At 45.2% G+C, this 17860-nt stretch overlaps 1 protein-coding gene across 2 annotated transcripts in view; it reads right to left on the bottom strand.

The window, feature by feature from the left end:
* Window positions 1-17860, bottom strand: part of ABCA1 (ATP binding cassette subfamily A member 1) — a 154414-nt gene that overhangs the window by 43893 nt on the left and 92661 nt on the right. For both annotated transcript variants that reach the window (XM_017876728.1, XM_017876727.1), the window contains exons 10-20: window positions 17014-17153; window positions 16564-16680; window positions 12187-12384; window positions 11227-11432; window positions 10548-10724; window positions 8530-8752; window positions 6556-6777; window positions 5287-5491; window positions 4082-4195; window positions 2140-2311; window positions 1009-1140 (exon numbers count right to left, since the gene is read on the bottom strand). In XM_017876728.1, the coding sequence (XP_017732217.1) occupies window positions 1009-1140; window positions 2140-2311; window positions 4082-4195; window positions 5287-5491; window positions 6556-6777; window positions 8530-8752; window positions 10548-10724; window positions 11227-11432; window positions 12187-12384; window positions 16564-16680; window positions 17014-17153 (1906 nt within the window). The remainder of the gene's footprint in view (window positions 1-1008; window positions 1141-2139; window positions 2312-4081; window positions 4196-5286; window positions 5492-6555; window positions 6778-8529; window positions 8753-10547; window positions 10725-11226; window positions 11433-12186; window positions 12385-16563; window positions 16681-17013; window positions 17154-17860) is intronic.

Genomic DNA, 17860 nt, shown 5'->3' with positions numbered 1-17860 from the left:
CCACAGCATGTCCACCAAGAAGTCAGCTCAGCACTTACCTGGAGCAGCCCTCCTGAACCTCAGGGGACCTCAGGCTCTGAAAGCAGGGAGGACCCTGCACGTGAGCCCCATGTGTTCACTTTAGATGAGGAGGGAGCATATAAGCCCCACCTGTTCACTTTAGATAAGAAGAAACATAAGGGAAAAGCCTTGCCCAAGATTGCAGAGTTCAGGTCACTCTCTGGCTCCATCACTTGGGCTCCCTGGGGGCCTTATTGCTGATGGGACAACCTGAGTGTGAGCAAATGTCTTGAGCAGCAAATACAGGTCCATCATACCAGAGGCCTGAAGCACTACCAGGTCTGGGAAGTCTACTCCAGGCCTCAATAAGGAGTGTGGCGGGGGAGAGCATGGGCTAAAGGGCCCTCCAGCATGACAATAATGGAAAGCAACGTTTCCCAAGCCCCCATCCACTGGCTGGGGTGAAGTCACCTCTCCAGCTCAACCATTCACCTCCCACTTCTCCTAAAATCAAAGAACAACTAGGTCTCAAGGTGTTCAGGGAGGTGAGCCTGCCACATTCAAAGAAAGTAATATGCGGCCAGACACAGTGGTTCATGCCTGTGTTCCTGGCACTTTGGGAGGCCATGGTGGGCGGATCACAAGGTCAAGACACTGAGCCCATCCTGGCCAACATGGTGAAACCCTGTCTCCACTAAAAATAGAAAAATTAGCTGGGCATGGTGGTGTGTGCCTAGAGTCCCAGCTACTCGGGAGGCTGAGGCAGGAGAATCACTTGAACCTGGGAGGCCAAGGTTGCAGTGAGCACCACTCTGCACTCTAGCCTGGCTACAGAGCAAGACTCTGTCTCAAAAAAAAAAAAAAAAAAAAAAGGGGGGGGGGGGGGGAGGGGAGAGAGAGAGAAAACAAAAACATAACACAGTAAAATGCTTAAGTCCCACTCCTCCCACGATGGCGTGACACACACATCCAGAAAGGGCCTATTCTTAACAGGCTGCTGGTACTCACATGTCAAACAGCACATTATGCTGGGGACAGACCCCCAGGTTCTGCCGGATGGTGCTCATCTCAGAGCGAATGTCTTTTCCCAGGATGTAGGCCGTGCCCGAGGTCGGGGGGAACAACCCAGTCAGGATTGACCTGAGGACAAAAATTTAGAAGTACAGGAGTCAGGGTTGACCTACCCTTAACTCTAGATGCTCCATTCAGGCTGCAGAGAGAACAGAAAACCAACCCTCCTACCAGCCCCATTCCTTTCTAATGAACCCTACCAGACCCAAACAAAGCAAAGCAGTCCTTCTACTTTAGTAAATAACTACAAGTGGGCCCATGTGTTAGAAATGCCAATTTTAGTGTGAGCATTTTTTAAATGAAGTTTCCAATTTGCAATGAAGTATACTTTAAAAAAATATATTTTCTATGCCTAACATCGCACACATGGAAAATGGACAAACAAGAACATATTATTCAAAGATAAAAATAATTTTTATGTTAGGTAGTAGAATTTCTGACTACCTTTTAAAAATCTTCTGAAAAGCTCATAATATATTAATTTTATGTTTTAAAAAAAGATTAAAAGGAAACAGGAAAGAATGTCACCCCCCAAAGATATACCCTTTGGAATGGTTGAGGAATCACGCTGGAAGCCACTGAGGCTAACACTGGTGCTTTACAGTCCCTGATCCCTCCTGACACTACCTGCTGTAAGGTCCTTGAGGTCCCAGGGAAGGCAGTCAAGCCAGCTGCCCAGCTGCTTCTCACATCTGCTTAGAGACAGAGTTCCTGGGAATTGCCAACTCCCTCCAACATATGTAATCTGTCTTTTCGTGGCTGCAGGTTCCAAGACCACTGCAGAATTCTGTGAACTACATGGGAAGGGTCATCTGAGGCCCCAGCCTGCTTTAGGCTGAAGAAATAACATCTAGAGGCCCCAGCCTGTTTTAGGCTGAAGAAATAACATCTAGAAAACTAGCACATGGAAAGACACTCGTGATTACATAACATTTTCACACTCGGCAACTCCTCATGTGCTCCTGCCCTTGTCCCAGGGACCAGCATGGTTTCCTAAGGTATAAATTTCTAACTCTACTGCAGAACCCTCCTGTGGCTGATTCTGTGGGAACTACACCCTCTTCTTACATGGTGGTCGTCTTCCCCGCTCCGTTGTGGCCCAGGAAGGAGGTGATCTGGCCCTCATAAAAATTCAGTGCCAGGCCATTGACAGCCACCTTCATCCCATCTCGGTAGACTTTTACCAGGTTCTGAATGGACACGCCCAGCTTCAGATGGGTGGGCTCCTCCTCCATGCAGACTGTGACAGGAGAGAAGACAGAAATGAACCCACAGAAAGCACTGAGGAGTGGAGGGTAAGGATGCATGGCGCTGCGCTCGTACTCTCAGCAATGCCTTCTCTCCATGTCCACCCTGGTTTCACAGGCAGGCAGGAGGCTACAAATGTTTATGTAAGGCCTATTTGGATACTGATGTTGGTGATGGGAATACAATGATACAGGAGCATTCAGAGTCTATTGGAAAAAGGACTTGATAAACAATTAAAATACAGGATGCTCAAAAGTTGTTTCAAAATACATCTAAAATGCCATGGAACTGTGATACCTCCCTCCCAGGGAACACTACCCATCAGTGAAGAGGAATGAACTGTTGACAATACAAGTTGGATAGATCTCAAGGGAATTGTGCTGAGTGGGGAAAAAAAAAAGCCAGTATCAAAAGGATACCTACTGTATGGTTCCATTTACGTAACATTCTGGAAATAATATAACTGTAAAAATGAGGAACACATTAGTGGTTGAGAGGTGTCAGGAACTGAGAAAGAAGGGAGATGGCTGTGGCCATTAAGGGGTAGCATGAAGGAGCTTTGTGACAATGAGACATTTCTGCAGCTTGATTGAGCTAGTAATTACATGAATTCATACATGATAAAACTGCATAGAACTAAATACATACACACACACAAATGAGTGCACATAAAGCTAGTGAAATCTGAAGAAGGTTTGTGAATTGCACCAATGTCAATTTCATGGTTTTGATATTATTCTATAGTTACGCATGGTGCTACCATTGGGGGAATCCCCTCATGTAACTTTTATTACTTCTTGTGAGTCTATAATTGTTTTAAAAAAACAAGATTTTCTTTCATGTGCCATGGAAGTTCAGGGTAGAGAGTGACTGACTACCTGAGAACCAAGGAGGGATGCTCAGGGGTGGGGATCCTGAACTAGATCTTGGAGAGAAAGGAGGAATTGAGAAGACAGGCAAGTTAGAGAGAAGGTTCTCCTGTGAGAGCAAACAGTACATACAAAGGCATGGGGGTGTGGAAGAACATGACATATTCCAGCAACTGTGAGCATTTCCAGGTGACCGAAATATGAGCTAGGTGTAGAGAGGAGGTAGGAGAAGATGATTAGGAACAGCAGGCAAGCGTGCTACATTCAGGAGCATCATACTTTTACCAAGGGCAATCAAGGGATGGGCACAGAAGAGACTAGCAGAAAAGGGACCTATTAAACACTTAGGAAGCCACTCTAAGCACAAAGAACCCAGAGCCTTTGATGAGCTGTGGATTTCTCTGCCTGCAGTCAGGAGCCAAGAGAGGATTAGGGATCTGGGTAATGAAGGGTGATTACGTTACGAAGCATAGGCTGAGCTCTGTGGTAGTCACTTGGTCTCAGGCCACACAGGCTCACACACAGGTCACCATGACAAGGTAGGCAACAAGGCTACGGTTCCACAATCATGCTTGTCTTTACCTCTTTCTTCTAGCTTGTTAGGAGAGCATGAAATGTGCGTTTGGGAGGGGGCAAGTAAAAGATACTTTTCTAGAAGCCAAGACAACAAAGAAAATGTCCCTCAGGGATCCAGACCATGAACTCCCAATGGGTCAACAGCATTGGACATAAATGGCATAGGAGGATTTGGAAAGGGACACTGCTTGTGATTTCTCTGCCCCTAGAGTGGTTTCAGAGTCTTTTAGAAAGGCAGGAGACATCGCTTGCCCCCAACAGTTAGCAGAGGCAGCAGCACTAGGTTAAAGAAAGAGCAGGAGGTCAACAGCACTTACCTTCTGACATTCTCTTCTGGTTGGAACCAGGGTAGCTCTTCTCATCACTTTCCTCACCAAACCAGTAGGACTTGGTGCAAGGAAAATACCAGGGCCTGGGAATTCCATACTGGCCTGAAAGCAAAGCACAGGTATGAGCCAAGCTCGGCACCATCCCAGTATTCTGAGGGTTTCCCAGCCAGGTCCATTTCCTCCTTGACACATCCTTTGGGGAAGGAACAGATTGGAATGGATGTGGGGAAAGGGGAAGCAAACATTTGCTGAAACCTGCTATGTACAACGTACATTCTGCACCTCAGTAAGTCCTTGCAACAACCCACGGGGCAGGTGCCATCCCCATTTTAGAGATGAGGAAAGTGAGGGATAAGGAGCCTATCCAAGGTCCCTCGGCCAGTAAGTTCAGGACTGAGAATTTAAATCCAGAATCTGCATGCATATTCAATGAATGAAGTTCAGGCAGGAGTAATAAATATTTCATGTATACCTCCTTAGGGGAGGATCAGAAGGTGAACCAAAAAGGGTTAAATCTTGCTGTTTCAGAATTTGATCTCATATGAAAGTTTGTCCCAAGGCAGGTTCCTCTTGGACTTGGTCAAGAAGATGTATTAAGAAAGAAGTACTAAAGAAAAATTCAACATGAATTTTTACTGAATGCTAATTAAATCACGGGCAGGCCTTAGAGCTAGTATATTTAATTATTAACAACCTGTACTCAGGAAACAGAACATCTCCTAGTTGTACCCCGTCTGGGGACACAGAAATACAGAATTGGGTGAGCATTGGGAGGATTCGCATGGGCTTATTGACCCAGTGTAACCGAAGTGGATTCTCCTCCATGTACCAACACTTAACAGTTGTGTGGCCACAGCTGGTTACTTAACATCTTTGAGTCACAGTTCTCTTATTTGAAAATTGCTGGTTGTTATAGTAACTACTTCAGAGTAGCCTTGTGAGAATTAAATGAAGCAATGTGTATAAAACATTTTGCATGCTACCTGGCACACAGTTTTCAAGAAACAAGTGCTATACAAGTAGTGACAATTGTACTTTCAGCATCAGCTGCCTGTCCTTGGACTATCTGTTTACTATAGATCTATAGCCCAAACCACTTCCCAGGGAGGCCCATGCACTGCAGAGATTCTAGCACAATGAAAGGAAAATAGCTAGAAGTCACATTTTCCTAATAGATGCCCAAAGCAGTGTACCTGGAAAGACAGCCTCGATGTACCAGGTCATCACCCCATAGAGGAAAGTGTCAAACAGCATCATGGAAACTGAAGTGGTGAGATTGAAGCCATCTTCCTCCACAGGACTTTCAAACAGGTTGTCCCACTGCACTCCAATGCCCTGCTCCTCAAAAAGGGCAAAGTACTCACAGCCAAACCCAAAAGCCACAGGAGACAGCAGGCTCTGTGAGAAACAGGCAAAGTCACCTATCCATTTTCTGGTCTCTCTCATTTTTCTATCTCTTCTAGTGTAAATTACACCTGGAGAAATTTGAATTTGCAAAATGGATCAGTCATAAGGTGCAGAAGTAGTATTTACCTATGGAGTCCTCTTAGGGGAGTGGTGGGCCACCAAGTAACATATAAAATGATTCAACTTGTAACCACTCATTATACACAAACATTTCAGAAATGCATGTACAATGAAGTATAAAACTTTTAGAACTTTATGTTTCCAGAGATGCCCCAAGGCTTAGCAATCCTATTCCCCTGCACATGTGTGCATACCCATAGTCCTCTGAGGCTCCCTGCTCAGCCAAGGATGGCTCAGGATCAGAGGTGCCTGTCTGGGGCTGCTGATGCCCATGGAGCCCAGACTGAGGCATCAGGAGCATCTTATGAGTGATTCATAGCTTTCCTTGTAAGTGACCTGGGGACATCTGACAGCTTGCACTTGCAGGGGCTCACACACCATCCAAGATTTCCCCCTGCTCTGTACAAGGGAAGGAAGGGTCCAAGTCAGGAATTTGTGGGAAGATGAGGCACCTGCTCCTCAGTTGTGTTTAGTTCATAAAATATTACTCAAGCAAAACAGCATACTGGACACAAGGAAGACAAGAGAGGCCATCTCTGACCTCAAGACTTTTCAGTTCTATCTGTGGCCTTGACTTTGTCATGAGTTTAACATGGCCAACAGAGCTGGGAGATAAAGGGCAGAGACGGTATCTGTTGCCTGAAGCCATTCCTCAATGCCATTTCTCCCCAGCCCAGTTCAAGATGCAGTCTGGCTCTCGGAAAAAATCCATTCAATTCAATTCAACCAAGATTCACTGAGAAGACTAAAGGTAAACAATTTAATAAAACACAATCCTTGCCCTTAACCCTTAAAGAGCTTAGAATCTAGAGCAAAGGTTCATGTCCCATTGGAAAGAGACTATCAATTCTGTTCTCAAGTTGCTGCTTTTATTCAGGGACTCCAAAGGAAGGTCAAATGCCTACAGCCACTGAAGAAAGACCAGAGGTACTCACAGCGAAGATCTTGAGTGTGAAGCCCACATAGTCCTGCCACGCCACACACAGAACGTAGGGCAGGTACAGCGTGAAGTAGATGATGCCCCCACAGGCTGCTGCCAGGTTGGCTCTGGAGAATAGTGTGCTAATCAGGAAGCACTGCAGGATGGTCACCACAGCAAACACGGACAGGAAGACAAACACCACGCTGGGGTCACTGTAGGGCAGCAGGTTTCCTAACTGGAAAGGAAGAGACACATCAAATGCGCTGCCTCAACAATCCCGAGCACTCACTTGTATGATCTACAGAAAAAAGACAGGGTTTATTCCTAGTCATGTTAGAGACAATAGAGGTGTAATGCTGTTCATCTTTCTGATGAGGAAACTGATCATAACCATCATAAAGAAGATAAGTGATTTACCCAAGACTACACAGAAAAATAATGGCAGAGTTATGAATACAACAGAGTCCAGGGCTTTCTACGCATCTCAGTGGGCGAGTTTGCTCTTTGTTTCTTCAATAGGTAATTTTAACTGGTTTCTTCTTATATAAGGACTAAAACTAGTGGCACCACAGAAGAGCTGTGGGAGATAATGTCCCACGTAACTTTTCTCTCTAAAAGTCAAGGGAAATGGCCCGGCAACTTGACTTTCCCCCTTGATCACTGTGGATTCTGCATTCCCACAATCATCCAAACTCTTGTGGATATTTTGAGCTTATCTCTGGCTGATGGGTAGACATCTGCAGGACCCACCAGCGTGCAGTTGTCTCAGAGCAGCTCTTATGCACCAATCATGGGACCACCACCCCTGCCACTGACCTCGCCCTTGCAGTTAGATAACGGAGCAGGGAGGAGGGGTTGCTTTCAGCAAGAACTGTATCCTACTGTGGAACCTCAATAAAGTCCTTGACCTTCCTGAGCCTCATTTCCTTATCTGTTAAAAGGGTTAGTGAGGATAGAATAAGACAGCCCATGTGATGTGTTTAAACAGTCCTTGGCAATCAGTAGGAACTATTTGTAACAGATGGTAGCTAGCATTAAATTAGTTAGTTCTTATTTCTTTGTACTCCCTTTGCTTTAAAAACATTTATTTTTACCTGATGCATCTTTGTATGAAATGCTTGCAGAGAAAGAAAATTTGGATATAAATATATTAATGTATGGTGCAGACACAAAACTGCACTGCCCAGAGTCCCCATTCAGGGAAGGCATGTTGCCCAGCTGTCCGTAGACGGCCTCAGGCATCAGCAACTCTGGGTTTATCACAGCAGCAGAGAGCCATGTAGGCCCTGGGGCATGACCTTCCCAGGGCAGCCCACATCCAACAATTGGTTGAGAGGGCTGGGGTAGGTGGTGTCACGGGGGAGGCACTGGGGGAGCACAAAGGGCTGGATGTTTCAGCTCGATGAAGAACAACTCCAACAAGCTGCATATTCTCTAGACTGCCCCACGGGGTTAGCCCTGTATCACAGTTCAACTCCTCCCTCTGCCCAATCCTGCATCTTCCATCTTCCATATCCCTTCCATAGGTATTGAGCCCTCGTAAATACCCATACATCAAACTCTATTTCAGCCTCTGCTTCCAGACAGTCTAACCTGCAACAATATATATCCTGCTGATTACTGTTGTTAGAAACTTGGGAAGAATCGCCACCCAATATATCTAAGAAAATAAATAGCTCTCAGATGCTGCCATGAATCACTACCAACTAGACAGCATGGCACAATTGAGCGTGTGGTTATCTGGAAAGCATGAACCCTGTACTCTCGTCCTGCTTAGCTGCTACCCAGCTGGGTTGACCCTGGGCAAGTCACTGCCCCTCCCTGGGCTTCACTTTCCCCAACTACAAATTGACGAAGTTGCAGAAAATGATAGGTATGACCCCTTCTCTACATGAGGCTTCAGGTTTTTTTCTTCTTCTCCTCCCTTACCCTGTGTTGAGCTATTTTGGAGTTCCCCGGCAGGGAACACAGGGTGAGGCTGCCTTACCTTCAGGATGACCACCAGCAAGCCAGCGCTCACAAGAAGAGGAATGAGGCTACTAATGAACCAGCTAAACCAGAGGATGCTATTGTCCAGGCCCATGATCCGCATGGTCTCTTTCAGCCGTGCCTCCTTCTCATACACAATGCCCTTGATGATCACAGCCACTGAGTAAATCCAGGCCAGTGTCATGAAGAGGGGCATTGACCGGCTCATCACCCGCAGAAAGCTAGAGGCCCCAAGGAAGGACAAGGGGAGAAAGAAAGACACACATGAGCCAGGGTGATGGGCCAAGGCCCCTGAGCCTGCATGCTAGAGGGAGCACCACATCTGGGCCACAGAAGGAAAGGCGCTCTGGACTCTGAAATGTACATATGACCCAATGCTTCATAAGCAATGCAATGTAGAGAGAAAAACAAAGCTAACAAAATGTTGCCAAACCAAATCTCTTTGGGGGCTTGCTTCAGTAACTAGGTAACTGTGAGCCATACTTAAACTAAAGGTAGATTATTTTAAAGTACTAAAAAACAAAACAAAATACCAACTCATTCTCTCACAAAAGTTCAACATCTCCAAAGTCATCTCACTATTGACTTGCTTATCGTAACTCTACTCACAGCACAGACATACACTTCAGGCAGCTCTTGTCAGTAATGTTGCAGATTCCAAGCTAGAGTAGAAAATGCAGATGTGCAAAGTAAAAGGGACACAGATTCTGGTCCCTGAACTTGAGGCTCAGGTTAAAGCTTTATCATGCAGGCACAAACTCACTACATGACAACAGCCACCAGCTCTTAATGCCTATAAACTCCTGTGCCATGTCTTAAGACATCCTTTCTAGAGTAAACCTTGGCTTAGGGGTCTTTGTAAAAGTCTTCCTTTGAAAAATTCCAGCTAATTGTTTAGAAGGTAAAAAACAGGATAATTTCTGGTGACCTGGAAAAGCTATAGATAGCCATACAAGGAAACAGACCGTTCAATGCAAAACAGACAGCCAATAAAAGGAGAACCCTGCTCCTCCTGCATCCTGATCCTTACATACACACACACACACACACACACACACACACACACACATCCCATCACCACCACCATCGCCAACAATAACAGGGAATAACAGAATTTCCAGAATCTGGAAGACACATTACATATTTCAGATGTTTGCAATAACTACACCTCTGCCCGTTCTCTTAGAAGAAATCATTACATCCAAAGGCATAGTTCCCACAATGAGAACTTGGCAGCTTAGTGACTCAGCACTAAAAGATTTTCTAAAAAGTCTAAGAGGAAGAAGCTTTGTTCAGTTTTATTTGGGTTGTTTTGAAATGTGGTTTACCACCTAGGGAGAAGTGCACACATTTACATAAAGTGTGCTTTTTTAAGTTTAGATTCTGTTTCTGCATCTGGAGGTATGTGTGAGTATGTGCTTGCATGTGTTTGTCATGACACTTTTTAAGCTTGCAGATTGAGCAAATTTTGACCAAAAGGGTAGAGTGTAAAAAATTAAAGTGGCGGGCTCGGTGTGGTGGCTCATGCCTGTAATCCCAGCACTTTGGGAGGCTAAGGAGGGTGGAATGCCTGAGCTCAGGAGTTTGAGACCAGCCTGGGCAACAGAGTGAAACCTCGTCTCTATTAAAATACAAAAAATTAGCCAGACATGGCGGCATGCGCCTATAGTCCCAGCTACTGTGGAGGCTGAGGCAGGAGAATAGCTTGAACCTGGGAGGCGGAGGTTGCAGTGAGCCAAGATCGAGCCACTGCACTCCAGCCTGGGCGAGAGAGCAAGACTCCGTCTCAAAAAAAATAAAAATAAAAAAATAAAAGTGGCAACCATGGATGAGAAGCAGAGGTTTACTAGTGTGTGCACATATATGTATGTCTGTCATGTGGCTGCAACTGTTGACAACTTACATCAGGCATCTTGTTTCCAGATCATTCACACGTGCATGCACACGCTCACACACATACACCCCCATCTGGCACAGTATAAACTGGTTAAATACAGTGGCTTGCAGGTAACTTACATGTCATCAACATAACAGGGATACGGCATCTGTTGCATATAGACACCAGTTTTCTTCTCGGTTCCTGTCAGCACCCTGATGATTGCCTGTTCCACCACATCCTGCAAGTAGGCGAAGCCGCCCCAGACGTACCGCATGTCCTCAAAGGGGTCAGCTCGAGGACCAGGGTCCCAGTACCTAAAACCAAACTACAGGTAATCAACCATTCCTTTGGAACCATACAATAAAAAAACCAATCACACAAAACCCCGCTAGCCTTACCAAGCCCCTATTTCTATTTTTTTTTTTTTTTTTTTTTTTTTTTTTGAGATGGAGTTTCACTCTTATTGCCCAGGCTGGAGTGCAATGACATGATCTCGGCTCACTAGAACCTCCACCTCCTGGATTCAAGCGATTCTCCTGCCTCAGCCTCCTGAGTAGCTGGGATTACAGGCACCTACCACCAAAATTCCTGGAATTAATTCCCTTGAGTAGAAATGCTAAATCAAAAGGTACTGACATTTTATGAGCTTTGAAAAACCTTCCAGCAAGGCATGTACCAATTACACCAAAATCATGACATCAAGTTGAGTTTTTTTGTTGTTGTTGAAATTTCTACCAAATTCTTAAAGTACCTCTTTTCCTAGTAGGTGCTCTGGACCTCCCCAAGACCAGGCTGGTGTGATGGGATTCCACTTACCCATCCTTGATTTTATTTGTCCTCTCCACATTGTCAATGTCCATTCGGATCTTGTACTTGACATGGTGGGGCAGCTCAATGCTGCCTGGAGTAATTCCAGTGAACACAATACCAGCCCAGAACTTCCTCTCATCCAGCAGCTCCATGGACTTGTTAATGAGCCGGACTTCTGTTGCTATGGGTTCCAGCTTGTTCAGGTTGACACACTGGTAGAAGAATATCCTTCGTGAGAACATTGGCAGCCAGGACAGCAAGCAGTGGCTGAGACAAATCCTACCCTAGGAGGCAAGGGCTGACTACATGACTGCTTATCCTCTCTCTCTAATTCTCTCTAACGTAGTTTTCCAATCGTCAACCAAGGATGGAGGATTTTGGTTTTTCACTGTAATTTAAGAGAAATTCTGAGAATAATTTAGAGATATGTTATTTATTGACTTTATGGAGGAAAAGAGGTTAAAACAATGATCTTATCTTACTTTTCTGTTTTCTTAGCAATTCTGAGTCATGGCAACTAACCAGCCAACGAAACAGACCAAAACACCTCTTACCCATCCCTATTGATATGATTTTTAATATAAAATTTAAAAAATTAAATTGGACCTGAATTAGATTTTAGGTAGGTTTCACAAAAAATCCTTTTATTAAGGGAATGCTTTGCTGCCATTAGTCACTGAGATAGGAAAACCTACAAGAAAATGGGTAGAAACATTCTCTTGAGCCGATATAGAATAAAGCTAGAGTTCATTTACTACAGCTAGAGTTTATCCACTCATTCAACCACTCAACTAACATTTATTGAGTGCCTTTTGTTACCAAATCCTGCCTTAGGCTTGAGGGATACTTTTGTAAATGAGACTATACATTATTTCTAAAAGTGCCTCCTGTCTGAACCTTATTGTAGCATCTCAGAGAAAGCAGCCGTTAAGTCTTTTCTAAATGATCCAAGCAACAGATTCTCACCTCCATGAAACGAGATATGGTCCGGATTGCCTGGTTAGTCTCGTTGAAAGCTTCTCTCCAGGTGTACACAGAACCATTACTGGACTGGACATCCTCTGGGTGCTTGGCCAAAAATGCCACAATGTCTTGGGCTGTCCAATCTAAGCCATCCAACTGCTGTTCCCAAAAGTGGTCATTGCCCCTGCTGTCCAACAGCATCTGCCATTCCAGTGAGAAAGCACAAGAAGTAAACACCAACTAAATCTTGATGAGCACTATATAGCTTACAAAATACTTGCATATAACACTGTCATTGTTTTATCCTCACAGAAAACTGTGAGGTAGATGACAGTGTCCCTATTTTATATGTGAGAAGACTGGGGTTGAAGAAAAAAGAGTATGATTTTAACAGGGACTTGGTCATAATATTAGTAGATATGGAGCTGGGACTCAAAGTCAGACGAGTCTGAATTCACAGTCCACGTGCTTTCCACTATACCAAACAGCTCACTTAACAGTATTAACTACAGTAACAACACTTCCCTTATATAGTTACTATGTTGAATGGTTTATATGCTTCACCTCACACAAGTCCATGAAGAGGGTACTTTTATTTTCTTGCCTTTTGTTGTTGTTATTTTGAGACAGTGTCTCGCTCTGTTGCCCAGGCTGGAGTGCAGTGATGGAATCACCGCTCACTGCAGCCTTGACCTCCCAAGCCCAAGTGATCCTCCCATCTCAGCCTACCAAGTAGCTAAGACTACAGGTGCACACCACCATACCTGGCTAATTTTAAAATTTTTCATAGAGACAGAGTCTTGCCACATTGCCTGGGCTGGTCTTGAACACCTGGGCTCAAGTGATTCTCCCACCTCAGCCTCCCAAAGGATACTCACAGGCACAAGCCACCAGCACAGTGAGTATCCTTTTAATATTTCCCATTTTATAGATGAGAAAACTGAAGTTCAGAGAGGTTAAGTCTCTAAGATTAGGTTATGCAGCTATTAAGTAGCAAAGCCAGAATGAAAGCATAAGCCCTCTGTTTCCAGTGCACCTCCCCTCCCCACTGTGTTCTATCACCTTTCTCTTCTGAGACCCAGTCTGTTGATCCACATAAAAACCCTAACCCTAGACTCAATTCCTTCTTACTGCTTAGTTTAGAAAAATAATGCTGCTGGTTAAACCAACTAAAGTACAATCTTTTCCAACTGCAGGATGTACAGGTCATGATGCAAACAAGGCCTATTTCCATTTCTTGTTCCCTTGCCAGTTGGTTCCTCACATGGGTCAACGCGAAAGAGAAGGACATATCAATCCGCTGCTCAATCAGCAGATCCAGAGGGGCCGAGGCAGAGGCCTGCACAGATGTGCTGCCAGAAAAACAGCAGCTGCAAACTCAGCAAAAAGGAGACGCAACTCCTGTCACAGCGCCGAGAGAGAAGATGAAGCCCTGGTTCTACTGAACTGGAGTCTCCAAGGGTCTGAAAACTGCTGCTTTATAAAAAAATCGGTCTTATTTTCACTAACGTTATAAGCTTTTCCCCATTTGCGGTTTTGTATTTATTATTTTAATGGGAGCATAATGATTTTATAGAGTATATATAATTTCATTAATTATTCCTATAGTGCTGAACATTTAGTCTATTTCCAATTTCTCACAATAACAATATAGCAATAACATTTTCTCTCATACGGTGACTTCTTTAAAATTATTTCAGTAGGCTACATCCCTGGGGGTGGGTGGAATGGAGGTATGCAGGATAGCACGTTTTAAAATGGTTCTTGAAATTTTCATTCCAAATTGCTTTCCAGTAGAGAACAGCAATTTATACCATCACCAGGAAGATATGCGTCTATTTCTGTTAACATAACAGACACAAAATTGTACCTCACAAGTTCACAGAGGCCAGGGTTAGCAATTCTGAAGCCACTTTATTGGGAACAAACAAAAGCAGAGTGAAGAGACGCAGCCTTTAGGGTGAAGTCAGCCCTGCCCAGTATGGCTTCTAAAAAGAACAGCAAGGTTAGAAAGATGTGCCCACTGAGCTCGCTAAGCACGTGGCCCCTCTAGGGTGCTCGCGAAGGGCAGGAGACCTAAGACTGCCCGTGGGACTGGAGACAGCGAGAAATCAAGGTCCAAGGATGAGGGGCTAAAAGCAGCTCAGAAAAGAGAGCAAATCAGTGTCAGAGGGTTCCATGACTCGCCCGAGAGAGGTGCCCTGGGACCGATGGGGTGAGGCAACAGGGGTAGACAGTACCAGAGATAGCAGAGAGATCAGAGCTACCCCCCAGCAGAAGCAGAAACCTCAGCCATCACCTCATGTAGGTGATGCCAAGCTGCAGGGGGTGACAAGCTCATGTTTGTGGAATTAAATAAACACTCGTTAAGAGAGGGAAGAAAGGCCAGGTGTGGTGCCTCATGCCTGTAATCCCAGCACTTTGGGAGGTCAAGGCAGGTGGATCACCTGAGGTCAGGAGTTCAAGACCAGCCTGACCAACATGGTGAAACCCCATCTCCACTAAAAATTAAAAAATTAGCTGGGCACAGTGGCATGTGCCTGTAATCCCAGCTACTCTGGAGGCTGAGACAGGAGAATTGCTTGAACCCGGGAGGCGGAGGCTGTGGTGAGCCAAGATCATGCCACTGTATTTCAGCCTGGGTGACAGAGCAAGACTCTGTCTTTAAAAAAAAAAAAGAGAGAGAGAGAGATAAGAAAACAGTTGGAAGAGGTTCCCTTTTCTTCCACCCACAGGCTGACAACTCCCTCATCACCTATCTCCAACCCAACTACCCTCCTCCACTGCAGACCCCAGTAGCCATTGGCCTACTGGACATCCCTACCATTCATCCAACCAGAAATCAAGACTTGCTTTGATGCCTCCCTCTCTTTCACTGTTCCACAACTAAGCAATCACCAGGCCTCACTTCTTGCTTTATGCCTTGGCCACTTGGAGAACCTCCTCCCTGGTCTCTGCCTTTATTCTTCCCTCATCCTTCAATTCATCCACCCCATCAGAGTAATGTATCTACATGTCCCCTTGCCTGGTCCCCTAGATCTTAAAGTAAAGGTCCTCAGCTTGACACACAAGTCCCTCCAAGGCATGCCCATGCCTTTCTTTCCAGCCCCAGCTCCCTCATTTCCAAGCGCACACACTTGATTTTCCCAGGTAGACTCCTAATGAATGCCACTGCCATGTTGACAAGGGTCTTGTCCTCTAAGAACTGGGAACTTGCGAACAGTTGGCGCATCTAAGGCAAGCTCTCAATTTTAGACTAGGGAAGCATCTATTTGCCCACAGATCAAAACTCACTGAGTCACTTCACAGGGCCTCCTATCATCCTCTGAGAGCCAAAGAGAAAAAGTCCAACTAGTAGAAATATTAATTCCAAGAAAAAGACCAGGGAGAAAAGGCCTGAAACCATACTTAGGTCTACGGGACTAGATCATACAACACTCCTTTAGTGGAGAGACCCACACTTGAATGGCGTGAGCTACTATTATTAGTCAGAGTGAATCCATACAAATCATCGTTCATGCTTTTCTCAGCATAAAGTCCTTTGTTTTTAAAGGCACTTCCTCAGTAACCTGCCTCCCAGCAGATCAGGGAATAGTACTAAACTTCGGAAGTGTTCCCTCCAGGTAGGTACAGCCTCTAAAACCCAGCTGTCCTTCAAGTCAGTAAGGTTCAAAACAAAAAACCTGGCAAAATCCTCACCTGCTTTTCAAGGGGAGCAGAGACAAAAGGAAGAGGCCTCCCTCACCATGGAAATAGGAAATAGTCTAATGATTCTCTGACTCAGCCCAAGGCAGGAAGATGAGATTAAACAGCACTCAGGCTCAGGGAAGGGAGACATTCTGTTCTTGCTCAGCCTGCTCCACATTTCAATCCAATTGTCTCTAGAGCACTTACCCCTTGCAAGTGGCTCTGAAGCATTAAATGCATTTCCCCTCCACACAATAACAGCAGCTCATCATTCACACAGTGCCCTGAGAATGAGTCTCTCAGGCCAGTCTACATGTAACATGATGCTTTTGCTCCCACACCTCTTTCCAAAACCTACCAAGACATAGGGAGGTAAAGAAGATGCTGTGGCTGGCTGAGAGGCCGCAGCCAAAAATGAAAATAGGGCCCTACAATTACCCAACTCTACTTCAAATAGCAGAAAACTGCTATTTGACCACGAGTGGCATGGATGCTGAGATGCACAATATTTTCTCTGCACCACAGCCTGTACTTCTGGAGAGGTGGTGCCCTGTGACTTTACCTATGCTCATTACATTCCCCCAGCTAGATAAACTGTAAGAATTTTCACCTCAGTCACACCTGGGAAAGTGACCAGAAACTCACCTCTCCAGTATCAAGCAGGCACATGTTAATAATAGGAAGGACACTCACCCGGACAAGGTCCATTTCTTGACTTTTCTCCATGAAGGTCCAGATCTTGGGGCTGAGCTCCTCCCACATGCCTTCCAGATCATGGAACACAGCCAATTCCTGGAAGGTCTTGTTCACCTGGAGTCAGGTGGGGAGCCAGGGACCGCAGAAAAAGGAGGAGAAGCAGAGACAATGAGCGCTTTGGCTCCTCCCTGAAAAGATACCCCATCACAGCAGCCCTGTGCCAGTCCTCCCCCATCGCCAATAAATGCCTGCTTATAACTATGATTCTATACCTAGGGCTGGGGAGCTGGCCCAGCTCTGGTCGGCATCAGACTTGAGGTTTTCACTCTGGGAATCCCAGAAGAGCCATAAAAACACTTAGTGCACACCTCTGAAGCTACCTTGAGTTTTTTGCCCCCAGTTCTGGGACGACTCTGGGGAGGGAGTCTTGGGCTGGGGGTAGCTTACCTCAGCCATAACCTGCCTTGTGGCTGGAGTGTCAGGTGTATACAGGATCTTCCCAACAAGCAGAGGCTTCAGAGCTTTCCAAATAATGCGGGAAAGAGGACTAGATTCCAAATTCTTCATCAAATCATTGCAGTAAGGAGCTACAAAGAATAGGAGAGACAAATGCTCATATGCATGGTCATATACTGATAGAAACTTACAAGGGCTTTGGAGCCAGACAGTTCTGAGTTCAAATTCCAGCTCTACCACTAACAGTCATATAATAAGTAACTTATCTGACCCTCATTTGGCTCCTCTGTAAAAGTAAAATTCATAACATCTATTTTGAGAGATGTGGAGATTACCTCAGATTAAACTGAGATATTATCTGTAAAGAATGCAGCTTGATAAATAATCAGAGCTCATTATAACATCAATGATGGATAACTCACAACTGAGCTGATCTGGAAAAATGTTTTCACAAAGCACAAGCTCTCCCACTCCAGATTCACACTCTCATGACAGCCTTGCCACTGTTTTCACTGACAACATGACCAACATTTAAACTAACTCTTGAGGGGCAACCAGAAGGCTGACTTCAGCCCTCAGTTTTCAAGCAAAAACCAAATCTGGGGTAGGGCGACGTGGCTCACACCTGTAATCCCAGCACTTTGGGAGGCCAAGGCAGGCAGATCGCCTGAGGCTGGGAGTTCAAGACCAGCCTGCGGGAGGCTGAGGCAGGAGAATGGCGTAAACCCGGGAGGCGGAGCTTGCAGTGAGCTGAGATCCGGCCACTGCACTCCAGCCTGGGCGACAGAGCGAGACTCCGTCTCAAAAAAAAAAAAAAAAAAAAAAAAAAAAAAAAAAA

This window comes from Rhinopithecus bieti, unplaced genomic scaffold, assembly GCF_001698545.2.
Source record: "Rhinopithecus bieti isolate Rb0 unplaced genomic scaffold, ASM169854v2 scaffold_9663, whole genome shotgun sequence".
NCBI classification, from domain to species: Eukaryota; Metazoa; Chordata; class Mammalia; order Primates; family Cercopithecidae; genus Rhinopithecus; species Rhinopithecus bieti.
The sequence above is the reverse complement of the archived record's forward strand: the minus strand, read 5'-3'. Positions and strand labels throughout refer to the sequence as shown.